This window comes from Erinaceus europaeus, chromosome 16 (genome assembly GCF_950295315.1).
Source record: "Erinaceus europaeus chromosome 16, mEriEur2.1, whole genome shotgun sequence".
Taxonomy (NCBI): Eukaryota; Metazoa; Chordata; class Mammalia; order Eulipotyphla; family Erinaceidae; genus Erinaceus; species Erinaceus europaeus.
The window spans coordinates 11626041-11644575 of NC_080177.1; the positions used below are offsets into that span (position 1 = coordinate 11626041).

Consider the following 18535-nt stretch of genomic DNA (forward strand, 5'->3'; position numbering starts at 1 on the left):
AAAGAGAGTTGGGCGGTAACACAGTGGGTTAAGCACAGATAGTGCAAAGCACAAGGACCAGTGTAAGGCTCTCAGTTCGAACCTCTGGCTCCCCACCTGCAGGGGAGTTGCTTCACAAGTGGTAAAGCAGGTCTGCAGGTATCTATCTCTCTCTCTCCCTCTCTGTCTTCCCCTTCTCTCTCTATTGCTCTGTCCTATCCAACAACAACATCAAGAACAACAATAATAACTACAACAATAATAAAAAACAAGGCCAACAAAAGGGAATAAATAAATATTAAAAGAGAAATAGTTTGCTAGTGCTTGGAAACAAGGCAGGTTGATATAAGTGACTAATAAAGTTTTAAGTATTGCAATAGAAATAAGGAATGTTCATTTCATATAAATTCCCTTACTGGACACTACAGACTTCTTTCTTTTATATATCGGTGTCAATTAAACCTTGTAAATAATCCTGCAGGAAACCTGATTTAAAATAATAGAGCACTCAGGAAGTCGGGTGGTAGCGCAGCAGGTTAAACGCACATGGCGAGAAGTGCAAGGACTGGCATAAGGATCCTGGTTTGAGCCTCTGACTCCCCACCTGTAGGGGGGGTCGCTTCACAAGTGGTGAAGTAGGTCTGCAGGTGTCCATCTTTCTCTCCCCCTCCTCTATTGATCTCTCTCTGTTCTATCCAACAACAATGACTGCAGTAACAACAATAATGATAAACAAGGGCAACAAAAGGGGAAAAAAATGGCCTCCAGGAGCAGCGGATTCATAGTGCAGGCACCAAGCCCCAACAATAACCCTGGGGGCAAAAAAAAAAAAAAAAGAGCATTCAAAATGAAATAAGTAAGGGGCCCAAGAGATAGCCCACTGGATAGTGAGTGTGTCCTGCTATGCACAGCCCAGGTTCTAGCTCAGCAGCACATGGAAATGGCCCTACACCAACTGAAACTCTCCTGTGAAATTCTCTGTTCCATTTAAATTTCAAATAAGTACTTCAAATAAATGAACAAGCATTTCAGATGACATCATATGATTTAAAATTTGTAGCAATATAAAAATATCTCTCAAGGGGGCCGGGCAGCGGTGTACCTGGGGCTGAGCCCCCACTCCCCACTTTGCTGGGGGGGGAGTTTCATGTGTGGTGAAGCAGGTCTATGGGTGTCTTTCTCCTCTCTTCCTCTCAATTTCTCACTGTCCTATCAAATGACATAGAAGGGGAAGAAAAAAAAAAAATGGCTGCCGGAGGTGAGCACCAGCAAACTGGTGATAATAAAAAAACCACATCTCAGGGGGCCAGGTGGAGGCGTACCGGGTTAAGTGCACACATTACAGTGCACAAGGACCCAGGTTCAAGCCACTGGTCCCTACCTGCAGGGGGGAAGCTTCATGAGTGGTGAAGCAGGGCTGCAGGTGTCTCTCTCTCTCTCTCTCTCTCTCTCCCCTATTTCTCTCTGTCTCTGTCCAATAATAAGTAAAGATTAAAAACAAACAAACAACAACAACAAAGTTTGTCTGTAGGGTGGTGTAAGGGTTAAAAGAGATGGCTGTCAAACTGGATAGCCCAGCAGACCTGGCACAAAAGTCACTACTCAAATATTAGCTGAACAGGAATGAAAAAAAAAAAAAAAAAAAAAACCACATCTCTCTTAATGCTCAGCATTAACTTTTGTGTTTAAAACACTGTTACCATCCACATACCATAATGTGATTAACACTGGAAAAAAATATCTTACTTTAGGCCAGGATCTGTTTCTCCGTATTCATCCAAGTAAGGGGCTGGATAAGCACAGCCTCTGGCTTTACCTTCAACTAAAACCACTCTGCACTCTCTGATTCTGAAAAACAAAACAACCAACAGAAGAATTATTAAGCATGTATTGCAAATCACAGGCTCTGCACCAACATTTTCTTTACTATTAAAGAAAAGACAGTCAATATCTGTTAGGAATACAGTACAAAGGTAATATAAATGTGGGGGCCAGGGGGTGGCAAACCTGGTTAAGTGCATACATTATGGTGTGGGAGGATCCAGGTTCAAGCCCCTAGTCCCCACCTGTGGGGGAAAGCTTCCGGAGTGGTGAAGCAGGACTGCAGGTGTCTTTCTGTCTCTCGCCTTCTCTTATCTCCCCTACCCCTCTCAATTTCTCTGTTTCTATCCAGTAATAAAAATATTTTAGAAAGGCAATATAAACATAACAAAATAGATGAAACCGTTTTTTGCCTCGACAAAAGGGAATGAACATTTAGTATATCCAATGAGATTATAAGAAAGGATCAGTGGATTCAAGGAAATGGAATCAACCACACTGACTCCATATATAACAGAAGGAAGAAAGGAGACTGTCCTCCAACATCAGAAACAGACTCTTTGGAAAATGGCGGCTGCTGTTGCTTTTGTTCTGTGTTTTGTTCTAACAGGGAAAGAACTTCATAGAAGAAAAGATCATCTCCTAGTCTGATAATCTTGGCTAGAAAGAAGGGCAGCTGGGAAAGTGTCAAGCCTTTTCCTGTTAATACTTCTAGTAGTTCAGAATAAAAAGAATCTCTGTTATTTTGAAGGCACAGCAGAAAAATAGAGACATGAAACATAATCTACATATATAGAGAGGAATAAATACATTGAATGGAAATACAAAGAAACACTGAGTAGGTAGTGGTTTCCTAGATAGTGGCTCCCTAAAAGATGAAAATAGGGATTTGGGTTTGACTTCCCTGCATTCATTCCTTTTGTTCCAACAGATGTCTATATGTAATGACTGTATACTTCATATTAACAACATTACGTATGGAGAATACCCTGCCCCCCCCCAAAAAAAAAAAACCCCAAGTATTTACATTGAATTTTATCTTAGACAACTTATGCTCTTTTTTCATAATATAAGGACTACTGTTCTATTATTATAATACATTATAATGTTTGGTAAAGGAAATGAAGAAAATAAAAAATAATTGTAGAAAACTTTTAATAGGGGGCTGGGCAGGTAGCACAGCGGATTAAGCACACATGGTGTGAAGTGCTGGGACTGGGTTAAAGATCCCTGTTCAAGCCACCAGCTCCTCACCTGCAGGGGGATGGCTTCATGGGCAGTCAAGCAGGTCTGCAGGTATCTATCTTTCTCTCCCCATCTGTCTCTCCCTCCTCTCTTTGTATTTCTCTGTCCTATGCAACAACAGCAATGGCAACAATAACAACACCAACAACTAGGGCAACAAGGGCAACAAAAAGGAAAAATGGCCTCCAGGAGCAACAGATTCATAGTGCAGGAACCGAGCCCCAGCGATTACCCTGGAGGCAAAAAAAAAAAAAAAAAGGAAACTTTTAATAATAATTTGCATGTACTTTTTATTTGATTTTTTAAAAATTAATTTTTTTGGCCAACAGGGTTTTAGCTGGGGCTTGGCACCTACATGAAACTTCCCCTCTAGAGGTGCTCTGAGTCATGAAGCTACCACAGAGTTAGTGGACCCTAGGCCCTCGTACATGGTAACGTGTGCTTTACCGAGCAAGCCACCACTCAGCTCCCTCATCTGATCAGTATATAGCAGTACTGGGTCGTTGGAAAAGTCATAACGCATTTTTGAATAGAAAAATACAGCATGAGGGGCTGGGTGGTGGCGCACCTGGCTAAGTGCACACATTACAGTATGTAAGGACCCAGGTTCAAATCCTGGTCCTCACCTACAGGGGGAAAGGCTCATAAGTGGTGAAGTGTTGCTGTAGGTGTCTCTCTGTATCTGTCCTTCTCTACCCCTTTCCATCTCAATTTCTTAATAAATAAACTTATCAAAAATAAGTAAAAAAATTTTTTAGAGGTTTTTTTTAAAAATATTTATTTACTTATTCCCTTTTGTTGCCCTTGTTTTGTTGTTGTAGTTATTATTGATGTCGTCAGTTGTTGTTGGATAGGACAGAGAGAAATGGGGAGAACAGGAGAAGACAGAGAGGGAGAGAGAAAGATAGACACCTGCAGACCTGCTTCACTGCCTGTGAAGTGACTCCTCTGCAGGTGGGGAGCCAGGGGACTCGAACCGGGATCCTTACACCAGTCCTTGCACTTTGCACCACCTGCGCTTAACCCACTGTACTACCGCCTGACTCCCAGAAATTTATTTTTTAAAAAAGAAAAATACATCGTGACTTTCCCGACAACCTAAATTTTCATGAGACAGAACGAGGCACAGATCTTTTTTTTTTTTTAACCATGGCACTGATCAGCTTTTAAAAAATTTTTTTTCCTCCAGGGTTACTGCTGATGATCAGTGCCTGAACTATGAATCCACTGCTCCTAGAGGTTATTTTTCCCCTCATTTTGTTGCCCTTGTTGTTGCTGTTACTGTTATTGTTGCCATTGCTATTGTTGTTTTATAGGACAGAGAAATGGAGAGAGGAGGGGAAGACAGAGAAGGGGAGAGAAAGACAGACACCTGCAGACCTGCTTCACCACTTGTGAAGTCATTCCCCCTGCTGTAACTGGGATCCTTAAGCTGGTCCCAGTACTTTGCGCCACGTGTGCTAACTTGCTGTGCTACTGCCTAAACCCCTTTTAATTTTTTTATTATCTTTATTTTATATTGGATATAGACAGCCAGAAAACTAGAGGGAAGGGGTATGACAGAGGGAATGACAGAGTGGTCCGGGAGATGGCACAGCAGATAAAGCATTGGATTCTCAAGCATGCGGTCCTGAGTTCAATCCCTGGCAGCAAATGTACCAGAGTGATGTCTGTTTTTTTCTCTCCTACTTTCTCATGAATAAATAAATTCGAGAGAGAGAGAGAGAGAGGTAAAGAGACACTTACAGCACTGCTTCACCACTTGCAAAACTTTCCCCCTGCAGTTGGGGAGAGGGGCTCCAACCCAGGTCCTTGCTCACTGTAACATGTGCCCAACCAGACCAGACACAACACCACCAGCCCCATAAAGTTTGATGTTTTCCTCCAGGGTTACTGCTGGGGCTCAGTGCCTGCACTATGAATCCACTGCTCCTGGAGCTATTTTTCCCCTTTTGTTGCCCTTGTTGCTTATCATTGTTGTTACTATTATTGTTGTTACTGCTGCTGTTGTTGGATAGGACAGAGAGAAATTGAGAGAGGGGAAGACAGAGAGGGGGAGGAAAAGATAAGACACCTGCAGACCTGTTTCACTGCTTGTGAAGCGATTACCCTGCAGGTGGGGAACTGGGGGCTCGAACCGGGATCATGTGCACTTAACCTGCTGTGCTACCGCCCGGCCCCCCATGATGTTTTATGTCTTTCTCGTGTTTATATGGTGCCAGGGATGAATGCAGGGACTCATCCATGCAACATACCATTAAGTCAGCCCTTACATATACTTTTTTCACTAGACCTGGGTATTACATAATACTAGAGTAAGCAATGTAATGACTAAAAAGTTTACACAAATAACAAACCTGAAAATAGATTTTTTTTTTTTTTACTACTTGATACATGGCGATTTTAAGAATAGCAGGGCTATATTCTAACTTTTTATTTCTTTTTTTTCAACCAGGTACTGCTCAACTTTAGTTATGGTGGTTCTGGGGATTGTACCTAGGACCTCAGAGCCTCAATCACGAAGGTCTTCTGCATAACCACTATGCTATCTCTCCCTGACTCCCTATATCCTAATTTCTGATAGATCACTTCCTATTAGCACACTAACATAAATGTTCTCCAGATTGGGATCCCAATTTCATGTTTACTATGAATCATCTGTATCATTCAGTACTCACTTCAAAAAAATGCAGACTCCAGCTCCACAATGAAGTGCATGAAAAATGCACGCTCCAACCTCTTCCCCATTTACAATTTCTTGACAACAAATGTTCTGAGAACACAGGATAGCCCCGCAGAAAAGACAGAGGACAGGGTGTTTTCGTTCATCATCTGCAGACCGTGGGCACCTCAAAATGGAAGAAAGTATTCAAAATGATACAGAAACCAAAGAAGCGTTAGCAATGAAGCACTTCTTCACTACAGGCTGCTTTGCAACAAAGAAAGCTCTTAAAACACAGTAAACATTTAATCAGATCATTCCTCTTTAATACCTCTCTATAAGAGGACTTAATAAATTATCTTCTGACTAATCCACAGTAGTAAAACCTGTTATTGAATAAACAGTAAACTGATAATTTCCGCCAAGTCTGTCAAGTAAATATGCTTTGAGATGGTTATAATCTTATTAGGACATAGCTAATTTATACTTGGTTATCTTCTGTGGATTAGTCTAGTTAAGTTAGTGTCCTCCACGCTGGGGGAGTATGTCCTTGTAGGTGTACATTCTTTAATTTTTCATACTGGTCCAAACACATTTTTTCCTCATTTAAAAACAAGGGTTGCCAGGTGGTGGTACATCTCGTTAAGTGCACACTTAACTAGTTAGGTTCAAGCCCCTGGTCCCTACCAGCAGGGGGAAAGCTTCATTAGTGAAGCAGGGCTGCAAGATTCTCTGCCTCTTTCCCTCTCAATTTTTCTCTGTCACTATCCAATAATAAATTAAATATAAATTAAAATAAATTTTAAAAGGTAACAAACTTGAGAGTCTTTGGCTTGTGTCTGGGAATCACAGGAAGTATTAAGAAGAAAAGTGACAAGAGTTGACTAACTAGTTATTTGAAACCTGACCATTTTACATAGTAGAATGCCAAAGCCCTTGCTATAATGTACCTCCTTTCAAGGGGGTTATTTACTCTCTTAATTAAAGTGCTACTGGTTATCTTTTAGTCCTCCTATCTGTGCTAATAATAAGACAAACAGTGAAATGTCAAAGTTCCATAAGTTGGGCAGTAAAAAAAGAAATGCAAAGAGAGATTTAGTCAGGCCCAAAATGAAATCAGAATTAGACAGTCAAAAAGAATTTTCAATAGGGTGTTAATCCCTACAATTTCAGACAAGATAAAAACAAACAACAACAAAACACCCTTGTCCTAACAGGAATAGAGGGACTCTATTATTCCTGTCTCCTGTAGAGAGGACAACTTTAACTTTCAGGGCTTTGCTCTAGAACATAGAAATAGCTCTGTCTCAATAAAGTTTATGTTTTCTTTCAAACTGCAATACGACATGGCCAAGTCTGGCTCACTGGCTACCTCACAGAGGAAAAGGGGGACTCTGCCTAGAGAACAGTGACCAAGTAGCCATCCCCTACATTACAGATGGCTCCATCTTAATGGAAACTGGTGGTGACAATAAAAAAGGAAGAGATCTTAAGATTTTCTTTTCTTTTCTTTTCCCCCAGGGTTATTGCTGAGCTCAGTGCCTGCACCATGAATCCACCGCCTGGAGGCCATTTTCCCCCCTTCTGTTGCCCTTGTTGTTGTAGCCTCGTTGTGGTTATTGCCATTGTTGATGTCGTTCATTGTTGGATAGGACAGAGAGAAATGGAGAGAGGAGGGGAAGACAGAGAGAGGAGAGAAAGATAGACACCTGCAGACTTGCTTCACCGCCTGTGAAGCGACTCCCCTGCAGGTGGGGAGGCGGGGGCTCGAACCGGGATCCTTATGGCAGTCCTTGCGCTTTGCACCACATGCGTTTAACCCGCTGCGCTACAGCCCGAGCCCCTTCTTTTCTTTTTTTAAAAAACTTTTTTAATATTCATTAATTTATTTATTCCCTTTTGTTGCCCTTGTTTATTGTTGTAGTTATTATTGTTATTGTTATTGGATAGAATAGAGAGAAATGGAGAGAGGAGGGGAAGACAGAGAGGGGGAGAGAAAGACAGACACCTGCAGACCTGCTTCATCGCCTGTAAAGCGACTCCCCTGCAGGTGGGGAGGTGGGGGCTCGAACCAGGGTCCTTATGCCGGTCCTTGCGCTTAACCTTCTGTGCTATCACCGGACTCCTAAGATTTTATTTTACTTTCTAAGTACAACAATAATAATAATAATAAATTTTATTTTCATTTTCACTTGGAGTCATGTCCTCTATGAAGATTTTCAATGACTAGCACTCTTCTGAGATTCTTTCAAGGATACCCATTCATGTCTGGAATACCCAACAGTGCTTATTCAATGGAGGCTTCTGTAATAGTAACTCAGCCCTAAAATTTGGAGCCTCCCTTAATTTAAGAGTTGGATGAAATCTTTGAAACAATCTAGTTATTTTTTTTTGAAGGCTGAAAGAAAAGATGACTCAGTATCTCATTAGTTGGATGATTTTAATCTGCATGAGAGTAGCAGCAAGGGAGCTAACACCAAGGAAAGTTCTATCCCTAATAGGCTTGAGTGTGGGCTGCTGAGGCCCCTATAGATCCATTAAATCTGTCATAGCTTCATGACTCAATAATTATAACTAAGAAAATTTCTATAGTTGTGCAGTAAGGCTCAGTGTCAAAGAAAGGCTCTTTAAGCCCTGAAAAGGATTCTAACTTGTAATTCCTGTCTCTGGGTCCTTCACATGACAGCGTGCAATTTAACGCATGACTAAGGGCTACTGATAATGGGCACCTTGGGCACTAAGGCAGTTAATTAGAATTATTAATTAGCATCCTTTAAACAAAATTTAAGAGCTATTTATATCTACCTAGAGTGCTAATTAAGTTTAGCAAGATGTTTGGCTACTATACAAAGCTTAGTAACATCACAAAACTAACTAAGGGTCTGGGCGGTAGCGCAGCAGGTTAAGCGCACATGGAGTGAAACACAAGGACGGGCACAAGGATTTCAGTCTGAGCCTCTGACCCCCCACCTGCAGGGGAGGTCACTTCACAAGTGGTGAAGCAGGTCGGCAGGTGTCTATCTTTCTCTCCCCTGTCTTCCCCATCTCTCTTGATTTCTCTCTGTCCTAGTCAACAACAACAGTAATAACAGCAGCAACAGCGATAAAATAACAAGGGCAACAAAAGGGGAATGAAAAATAGCCTCCAGAAGCAGTGGATTCATAGTGCAGGCACTGAGCCCCAGCGATAACCCTGGAGGCAACAAACAAACAAACAAACAACTCCTAAGCTTTGGAATGCCTTCAGTTTATGAAAAGGATGCTTTGTTGTCAGGAAGCACCATCAGTAAAGACCTTTTCAGATTGCTGAGATTCTTGTCTTTCTACTACAAGTCAATGCTAGTTCCACCTCATCATCTGGCTTGCTAAGGATGGTGGCATTAAATAAATAAATATATATATATATATATATATATATATATATATATATTACATTTAGACACTCAGGTGGCTAGTATATATAATTGTATCAAGGGTAGTTTAGGTTGATTATTATTACTAATACTGCTTTCTGTATGGTGTCTGAAGCCTGAAGCATGCACAATTCTACTGTCTTTGGGCCAATGACTTGCCCATTCTTTTTCATGCTGAGTATATACAGAAAGATAGAAGGGAGAGAGACCACAGCATTGCTCCACCATATACAAAGGTTTTTCAATAAAATTAACAGCAATTTCTTATTAGAAGCCATGAAGACCTAAAATACAGTAGGATGATACATTTAATGTACTTAAGGATTAAAAGGTATTAACGAAACTATTCTCAAGAGCTGAAGACATTTTCAAATAAACAAAAGCTAATAGGGTTTATTACTAGTAAACATATCCTACAAGAAATGCTAAAAGGAGTCCTTTAAACAACAACAACAACAACAACAAATGAATGCCTATGGGAATTCAAGCCACATGAAAAATTATGCTACAGCTAGAAAAACAGCTTAAATGGTAAGCCCCACTCTGAAAAATAAAGAAATGGGGCCTGGGAGATAGCCCACCTGAAAGAATACTTGCTCTGCCACGTGTACAACCCAGGTTTGAGTCTGGCCCTAACACATTCAGGGAACTTTCTGTGCTGTGGTATCTTTCCTTCTGTCTGAAAAATCTGACCTAGAGCTACAACAGCTATAATAATTTTGCTTGGCAGTTCACGGAGGAGTTGACCTGGTTGCTGACTAGGCAATGAGCAAATAAATTATCAGTTGGCAATGACTCCCACCCCAAATCTGATAAGGGTTTAATATCTAGACAGTAAAAAGAACTCTTTATTTTTTAATTAGAAGTAAGGAAAATTTAATTGTAGAGTATTAGAGAATCACATGGCTATTTCATGAGTGAATAAAAAATTTCCAACTTTGACTTGTAGATATGCTTTCTTTTTCTTCTTTTTTTTTTTTTTTTGCCTCCAGGGTTATCTCTGGGGCTTGGTACTTGCACTATGAATACACTGCTCCTGGTGCCCATATTTTTCCCTTTTGTTGTCCTTGTTGTTGACTGTTGCTGCTATTAATGTTATTGCTGTCACTGTTGTTGAATAGGACAGAGAGAAAGGGAGAGTGGAGAGGAAGACAGAAAGGAGGAGAGAAAGATAGACACCTGCAGACCTGCTTCATTACTTGTGAGGCGACTCCCCTGCAAGTGGGGTGCCGGGGTCTTGAACTGGGATACTAAAGCTGGTCCTTGTGCTTTATGTCACATGCACTTAACCAACTGTGCTACTGCCCGGCCCCCATAGATAGGCTTTTGTTTTATGTGATTACAGGGCCTTAGGCATGTGCAGTTTCACCACTCCTGGGCTGACTTTTTCTTCCCTTTTCGTAGAGAGAGAGAGAGAGAGAGAGAGAAATAGAGAGAGAGGCCATCACAGCACCACATGAACTTTGTCACATATATAATATATATATATATATATATATATAGAGAGAGAGAGAGAGAGAGAGAGAGAGAGAGAGTGAAATAGAGATAGGCCATCACAGCACCACATGAACTTTGTCACTTGTATAGGAAAACATGCGATCTACTGACTGAGCTACTTTCTGCTCCTTCCTTTGCAGGTTCTCTAATATCAATCTATTATTACAGCACTAATAAAACTTGCGTGATACATATCCACAGTAGTCTGTAAATATTTTTATAAAATTAGTTTTATTTATTTTTTTATATTTATTTACTTATTTATTTTCCCTTTTGTTGCCCTTGTTGTTTAACATCGTTGTGGTTATCGATGTCATATTGTTGGATAGGACAGAGAGAAATGGAGAGAGGAGGGGAAGACAGAGAGGGGGAGAGAAAGAAAGACACCTGCAGACCTGCTTCACTGCCTGTGAAGCGATTCCCCTGCAGGTGGGGAGCCAGGGGCTTGTACCGGGATCCTTATGCTGGTCCTTGTGCTTTGCGCCACCTGCGCTTAACCGCTGCGCTACCGTCTGACTCCCCAATAAAGAACTCTTAAAGTTTAACAACAGAAAAAAAAATTACAAAATGGGCTGAGGACTTAACTAGGTATTTTTCCAAAGTACATTTACAATGGTCCAAGAAATACATAAAAAGATACTCAATATCACTGGTAATGAATGAAATGATCAAAACCACAATATTTTCTTCATCCCCCTAGTACTGAAGGAAGCTCTCCCACTTTATGTCCACTACATTGGCTCTGATTTAAAAGAAAATGAAAGAAAGAAACAACAACAAAAGTGCTGATGAGAGTATGGAAAAGCAAGAATCCTTTTATATTTTAATGGGAATATAAAATGGTAGTTATTGTGAAAAACAGTTTAGAAGTTCCTCAAAATCAAAACAGGATTACTATCATGATCCAGCAATGTGACTTCTAGGTAAATATACATACCTGAGGGAGATGAAAATATATACCCACACAATTTTGTATATGAAAACTTACAGAGACAGAAGTGGATAATGAATAAGGAGTGACAACTTGATAGGTTAAAAGTGTTTTACTGGGATGATAAAACCTTCCTAAACTAGAGAGAAACAGAAGTTATACAACACTCTGAATTCACTAAATTCAACTTTATCACAGCTTTATGCTGTGATATTTTTACTTCAATTAAAAAAAAACTGACATGAGGGGCTGGGTGGTGGCACACCACGTTAAGTGCATGTAGTACATACAAAGTATAAGGACCTGAGCAAGGATCTCAGTTTGAGCCCCTGGCTCTCCACCTGCAGGGGAGTCACTTCACAAGCGGTGAAGCAGGTCTGGAAGTCTCTCTACCTCTCTATCTTCCCCTTTCCCTCTGTCACATAAAAAAACAAAAACAAAAAAGGCTTCCAGGAGCAGTGGATTTGTAGTGTACTAAGCCCCAGTGATATAACCGTGGAGGCAAAACCAAACCAAACCAAACAAAAACCTGACAATCACTGTTGTAAATGACATTCAGTGGTCTCCCTGAAAAACTGAAAGTTTGCTAGTAGTGGTGTGCACCAACTGCAAGCTCAGAAAACATTTATTTATATATTTCTTCTTACCTGAAGTGAGAAGCTTGATTTAGGAGACAGCTATAGTCATCAGGAAGCTCTATCAAACTATTTCTTTTTCTAGGGTACCTAGAAATGTAATTTAATTAATTAGTAAACAAACCTAGGTTAAAAAAAAACTGATCAAGTGACAGAAGGAAAGGTGCTGCAATACATATATGGATTCATATTTGCAATCCACTTCAGTTCCCACTTTTGACTAGGTTAGATCCATGTTTCTCAGGCTAGAATTCTAAATCTTTCATCAGATAGTTTTCTATTCAAATTAATTCTCACTATTTACCAAGAATAAACTGCTCTAGCTAAATGTTCATACTGTCTTCTAGAAAAGTGATACCAGGCATAATACAGATGGGGAAAAAAATATAGCTGGGGTTGCTGAAATAGCTCACTTGGATAATGTACTGCCTGTGTGTGACCTACGATTGAGATGGGTATTGAAAGAAACTCTGGTGCTAAGGTCTCTTTCATTCTCTCTCTGCCTCTGCCCCTTATCTAAAAACAAACAAACAGCCTTGACTATCGGGGAAGTAGCACAGTAAACATGGCACTGAATTTACAAGCATGAGGTCCTGAGTTTGATCCCTGGAACTGCATGTACTAGAATTATATTCTGGTTATCCCTTCTCTTATGCTGATAAACTAAATCATATATATGCCTTTAAAATCAAACAAGCCTGATTATAAATCCTATATTCTAATACTTGGCAAAACTAGTAACCTGGGAGTCGGGCTGTAGCGCAGTGGGTTAAGTGCAGGTGCTGCAAAGCACAAGGACTGGTTTAAGAATCCCAGTTCAAGCCCTGGCTCCTCACCTGCAGGGGTGTCTCTTCACAAGCGGTGAAGCAGGTCTGCAGGTGTCTATCTTTCTCTCCCCCTCTGTCTTCCCCCATCTCTCTCCATTTCTCTCTGTCCTATCCAACAATGACAACAATAATAAGAACTACAACAATAAAAAACAACAGGGGCAACAAAAGGAAATAAGTAAATAAATAAAAACTTAAAAAAAAAAACTAGTAACCTAAGCTTATGTTTCCTGGTCTGTAAAATGAAAATTAATTTTATTTTTATTAAATTTTTTTTTTTTTTTTTAACTAGAGTACTTCTCAGTCCTGGCTTGTGGTGGTACTGAGAACTGAACTTGGGTCTTTAGCATCTCAAAACTTTTTTTTTTTTAAGGGATTTATTAACTAACATGAGAAAGGGAAAAAAGAGGGTTAGAGCATCACTCTGCTACATGTAATACTGGGGAGTGAACTTGGGACTTCATGCCTGAGAGTCGAACACTATCTGTTGTGCCATCTCCTGGGTCAGATGAAAGTTTTCTTGCATACCCATTATACTATCTTCCCATCTGGATATGTTTTATATATTTTCAAGCAAATAAAAAACTAATAACCAGCTTTTGGGGACAGGACAGATACTTAAAGACTCAAAGTGATCTAAGAGGTGCTAAGTACACAGGTGGGGAGATAGCATTCATGGCTATGCTATGCAAAAAGCTTTGATGCCTGAGTCTTTCATCTCAGGCTTAGTACCCAACAACCTAACACCATCATAAGCCAGAGTCCAGCAGTGCTCTGGTTAAAAATAAATTAAAAAGAAATGTTACGTATGAATAATTGATAGTATTAAAGGAACCTCATAGGGCTTTTAAAGACTCAACAAGATATCAAAAAAAGAAAAATAATATATGTAATACTTGACATATATTTGTATATGTCATTATTAGTTCTCACCATAATGATACCATCATACAAGTTTTATTTGAATGACTTGGGGAAGATCACTTCAATAACACAAAATTCCTGGAACCCCAATCAACTTAAATTCTGCAATTACTTATATGTAAAAATTAACTCTTTAAAAACTAACCTTGCAGCATTAAATAAATATATATATATATATATATAAAGCATATATATGTTATTTAAAAAAATTTCTATAGCATTAAACAAATATTCCACCTTTTACTACACTTAATTTTATAGTATCTGGACTGTATACAAATAGATTAAAATCACCCAAGACCAGAACTTGTATGTGTTGCATCTCCTAAGTCTCCTGGTGTAACTCACTGTCATGGTGACGAAACAGTAGGTGTCTAAAAGTACACAGTGAATTGAAAGAAAAGAAAACTTTTAAGAGTAACGGTCCTAAAATATACATCCAGCTCTTAAACGTCTTTTTTGACTACTCGAAGATGTTTCTTTTCTTGGTGATGTGAGTATATTTCCTGTGGGCACTGGAGTTGGATCTACAATCTCTAAGTCACTAAAGTTGGGGTAAGTGCAAGTGTAAAACAAAAGTAGTTGAACGGTGAGAAAAGAAAGCGGCAAATGAACACTGCCTCATGATATTTGCTTTATCCACAAGAAAGGATACTTTTATTAGTAGGTATGGCTGACAGTCAATTTCTCTGCTTGTTCATTACCAAAACTCAATGTAAAAATTAGATTCCGTTCATAATACAAAGCAGGTCCTGGATGGAATACAAAGATGATGAGCATGCAGGTTCAGCCCTTTGTGAGTTTACTGTTTAGTGATTTAAGATGCTCGCAGGTACGCACGTATGCACATGAATATACACGGCAGAGAAGATATATTAAGATAGGCCTTAGGGAGGAGGTGGCATTTGAATTAAGTTCTCACGTAGGAGGCAGATTTTAATTAAGTCATAAATTGAAGGAGATGGGGGGGCTGAAGAAAGGTTTTGTGGGTGTAGTCTCTAAGTACATAGCTAAGACAGGAAGGAGAGAGAGAGAAACAGCTCTATTTATAGCTTACTTTATGCTCAGAGGACAAGAGAAAACAGTTCACAGGAATATTATGACTATCTTCTGACTTTAATACACCAGCAGCTCCAAAATGCCAACCTCATTCTTGGCCTTCGTAGGTATGCACTAGCTTCAGGAGGGGGAACTAATGACTTCAAATAATTTAAGAGGAAAAGGCAGTCATTCCAAAAAAAAAAAGTAGGAATGATTATACTGAGTGAGAATGGAGACAGACCAACAAGCATGTTAAGCATGTTCAACAAACCAATTACTTTTGGAAACACAGCTTGTACATGGGGAAAAGGACTGAGAAGTAAAACCAACCTCACTATGGTGCTTTTTTGATTCAAACAGCTGAGTAAAGCGGGATCTGCACACCACCTGTATGGGCAGGCAAGAGAAAGGTAAAGCCATCACCACAGCGTCAGCATAATACTCATCAAGAGCCATGCTCTCCAAATCTTTCTCATCCTTCTTTCCACGTTCTCATTTCTTACATGTTGTTCCTTTCTTTTCCTACCCTCCCCCTCTTGTATCTTTCTATTTATTTATTTTTGCTTCCAGGGTTATTGCTGGGGTTTGGTGCCTGCACTATGAATCCACTGCTCCTGGTGGTCATCTTTGTTCCATTCATTGTTGGTGGTGGTGTTGTTGCTATTATTAGTATTATTGCTGTTGTTGCTGCTGCTTCTTGCTGTTGTTGAATAGGACAGAGAGAAATTGAGAGAGAAAGAGAAGACAGAGATGGGGAGAGAAAGGCAGACCTGCTTCACCACTTGTGAAGTGACCCCCCTGCAGGTGGAGACCCCAGGGCTCGAACTGGGATCCTTATACTGGTGCTTGCACTCTGCACTATGTGCACTAAACCTGGTGTGTTATCACCCAACCCCCTCTTCCTATTTATTTTTAAAATTTATTTAGGGCTGGAAGACAGCTCACTCAGTAGAGTGTACATGTTACCATTTGGGGACCTGGGTTTGAGCCCTGGGCAACCACATGGGAGCACCTGCGGGGATGTGGTGGGGAAGCTGGGGTAGAGGCTACAGCTTCCTGAGTGGTGGAGCAGTGCTGTGTTGTATGTTTCCTCTGTTTCTCATTTTCTATTGAAAGGAAAGAAAAAAATGGCCTTGGAGTAATGGAATCATGTAGGCTCAGCAATAAATAATACACACAAGGGCTTATCACTTAAGTGTCACTAGGAAAACAGAAACCACTCTGATCATTTCAACAATGATTAGAGAGTATTTTCTACCAGGAAATAACGATTTATGGAAAGTCAGAGAAGAAAACCCGAAGACAAAAGACAAAGTACCAACACTTAGCCAATATCAGTTACCATTCCTCCTCCATCTGGAGGCACACAAGGAAATAGACATATTAGTGGACCTCAGTGGCTACTAGAACCATAATAGATAGTGAGAACTACAAGCAGAAAAAAACTACATTCACTGCCAAAGCTGCTGCTTATGGCAGAGAGAAAGAAATCCACTCCCCCCCCAGAAAAAAAAAAAAGTTCTCTTCCTCCTAGTTTCCAGTATCCTGCCAGTGCTTCATACTAGCTGAATTTACACAAGGGGACTGGGAAATGTGGCCAGCAGGGCGGTTTCGTGCACTACAGACCAGAGGAGAAGAAAAAAGCAAGCAGGGCCAGGACTGATACAAAGAGCAAGGAATTCATGTTTCAAACTTTGCATTTCTAAAACTTGACTAAATTAGTTTAAAACATCAACTCCAAGAATATAAAAGTTAAATTGATATAACTGATTGTGACTGTGTTCAACAAAAAGCACGATGCTAATTGTTTGGATGAATTTCAACTCTTTTTTTTTTTTTTAATCATATAGGGACATTAAAATACCTTATGAAAAAAATGAGGAAAAAGACAAGAACTCAAAAAGATGAGAACACAGAGAGGCTGGCAAATAGCTCACTTGGATAGCATGATCCAGGCTTGAGTCTAGCCCTATCACATTGAAAGAAGCTTTGGTGCTATAGTTTAGGCCCCCCCATTTGAAAAGGTCATTAAGTCATTGAGAAATAATGTTAAGATAATGCAGTGGGGGGTGGGGGTGGGCAGTGGCACATCCAGTAGAGAACACACGTTATCATGTGCAAGGACGTGGGTTCAACTCCACTCTCTGTATCACAGAGGGAAGCTTTATGGATGAAGGAGCACTTCAGGTCTGACTTTCTCTGTTTCCCTTCCCTCTTAATTCCCCCCGTCTCTATATAGAAAAGAAGGAAGGAAGGAAGGAAGGAAGGAAGGAAGGAAGGAAGGAAGGAAGGAAGGAAGGAAGGGCGGACAAGAGGGAATGGTGGATTCATCATGTAGGGCACTGAGTCACATCAGTAATCCTGGTGGTGATGAGAGACAGAGAGAGAGAGATTGGCAGTCGGGAATGTGGTGAGCCTTCAGGAGGACCAGTAAGAAACAGGGTAGAAAAAAAGACAGTTTCCTAGACTATTTAACTAACATTCAAATGACTTGCATGTAGCACAACTTCCTCCTCCTCCTTAATCACTCTCCTGAGAATACTGTCATAGGAGATATGCTAGTGTTTTCTATATAAGCCCCAAATAATACTTGATTGTGACCATCTGGTTATTGACAACATTGCTTCTCCCTTCCTCCTTCCCCTTTCCATTTTAAACTGGAACAGCAGAGCAGCTGTGGGGAAAATAAGTACAATGAATGGTAGACACGGTAAAACAAATAGACTCCAGCTGCCATTGGCTGTTGGTCCTGTCCCTAATTCCCTTAAATATATGAATTATAAATTTCTTATATTTCTGTTATCCCCTTTAATGCTGATCAATCTGAAAGTTTGACAAATAATTTTAAGTAAAAATTTCAATCTGCACAATAACACAACAATGACATTTTGTCCCACAGTACCTATGAAGAAGAGGTTTTACAGCATCCCAATATTCCTGGAAAAGCAGGAATAAATTTGTAGGCAAAGACAGATAACTACAGAGTGCACTGTATTCTCCTTCTTCAGAATCTGCAAGAGAATAAAACAATGCATTCAATGAGCACATTCTTCTTTTTTTATTTGATAGAGAAGGATGGAGAAGAGAGAAGGAGAAAGAGGAAAGGGAGGAGGAAGGGGACAGGGGGAGGGGAGGGAGGGATGGAGAGGGGGCAGGGACTTGCAGCACCAGCACATTATTCTTACTTGATCTGTGAAGAGTTTTTTCACTGTTTATTCTCATTTCTATATTCTTAAAGAGTTGTTGAAATCAGTTAAACTGTGAGTGGTAAATAAGTCAAAGTGACGTTTAAAACATAAACCTATTGAGTCATTCTGAGCAGATGTTTCCAATGTCAAACCATCACAAGATACAAAGTCCTCAGACGGGGGGCCAGGTGGTGGCACACCAAGTTAAGCACACACATTACAGTGCACAAGGTCCTAGGTTTAAGCCCCTGGTCCCCACCTGCAGGGGGAAAGCTTCACGAGAGGTGAAGCAGGGCTGCAGGTGTCTCTCACTGTCTCCATTTCCCCCTCCCCTCTCAATTTCTCACTGTCTGTATCCAATATTAAATATAT

The 18535-nt window shown here is 40.2% G+C and overlaps 1 protein-coding gene across 3 annotated transcripts in view; it reads right to left on the reverse strand.

The window, feature by feature from the left end:
* The window catches only part of UBR1 (ubiquitin protein ligase E3 component n-recognin 1), a 127803-nt gene that overhangs the window by 4138 nt on the left and 105130 nt on the right, over positions 1 to 18535 (reverse strand). For all 3 annotated transcript variants that reach the window (XM_060174488.1, XM_060174487.1, XM_060174489.1), the window contains 5 exons: positions 17878 to 17986; positions 15306 to 15362; positions 12196 to 12273; positions 5724 to 5894; positions 1726 to 1827 (listed from right to left, as the gene is read on the reverse strand). In XM_060174488.1, coding sequence (XP_060030471.1) covers positions 1726 to 1827; positions 5724 to 5894; positions 12196 to 12273; positions 15306 to 15362; positions 17878 to 17986 — 517 coding nt within the window. The remainder of the gene's footprint in view (positions 1 to 1725; positions 1828 to 5723; positions 5895 to 12195; positions 12274 to 15305; positions 15363 to 17877; positions 17987 to 18535) is intronic.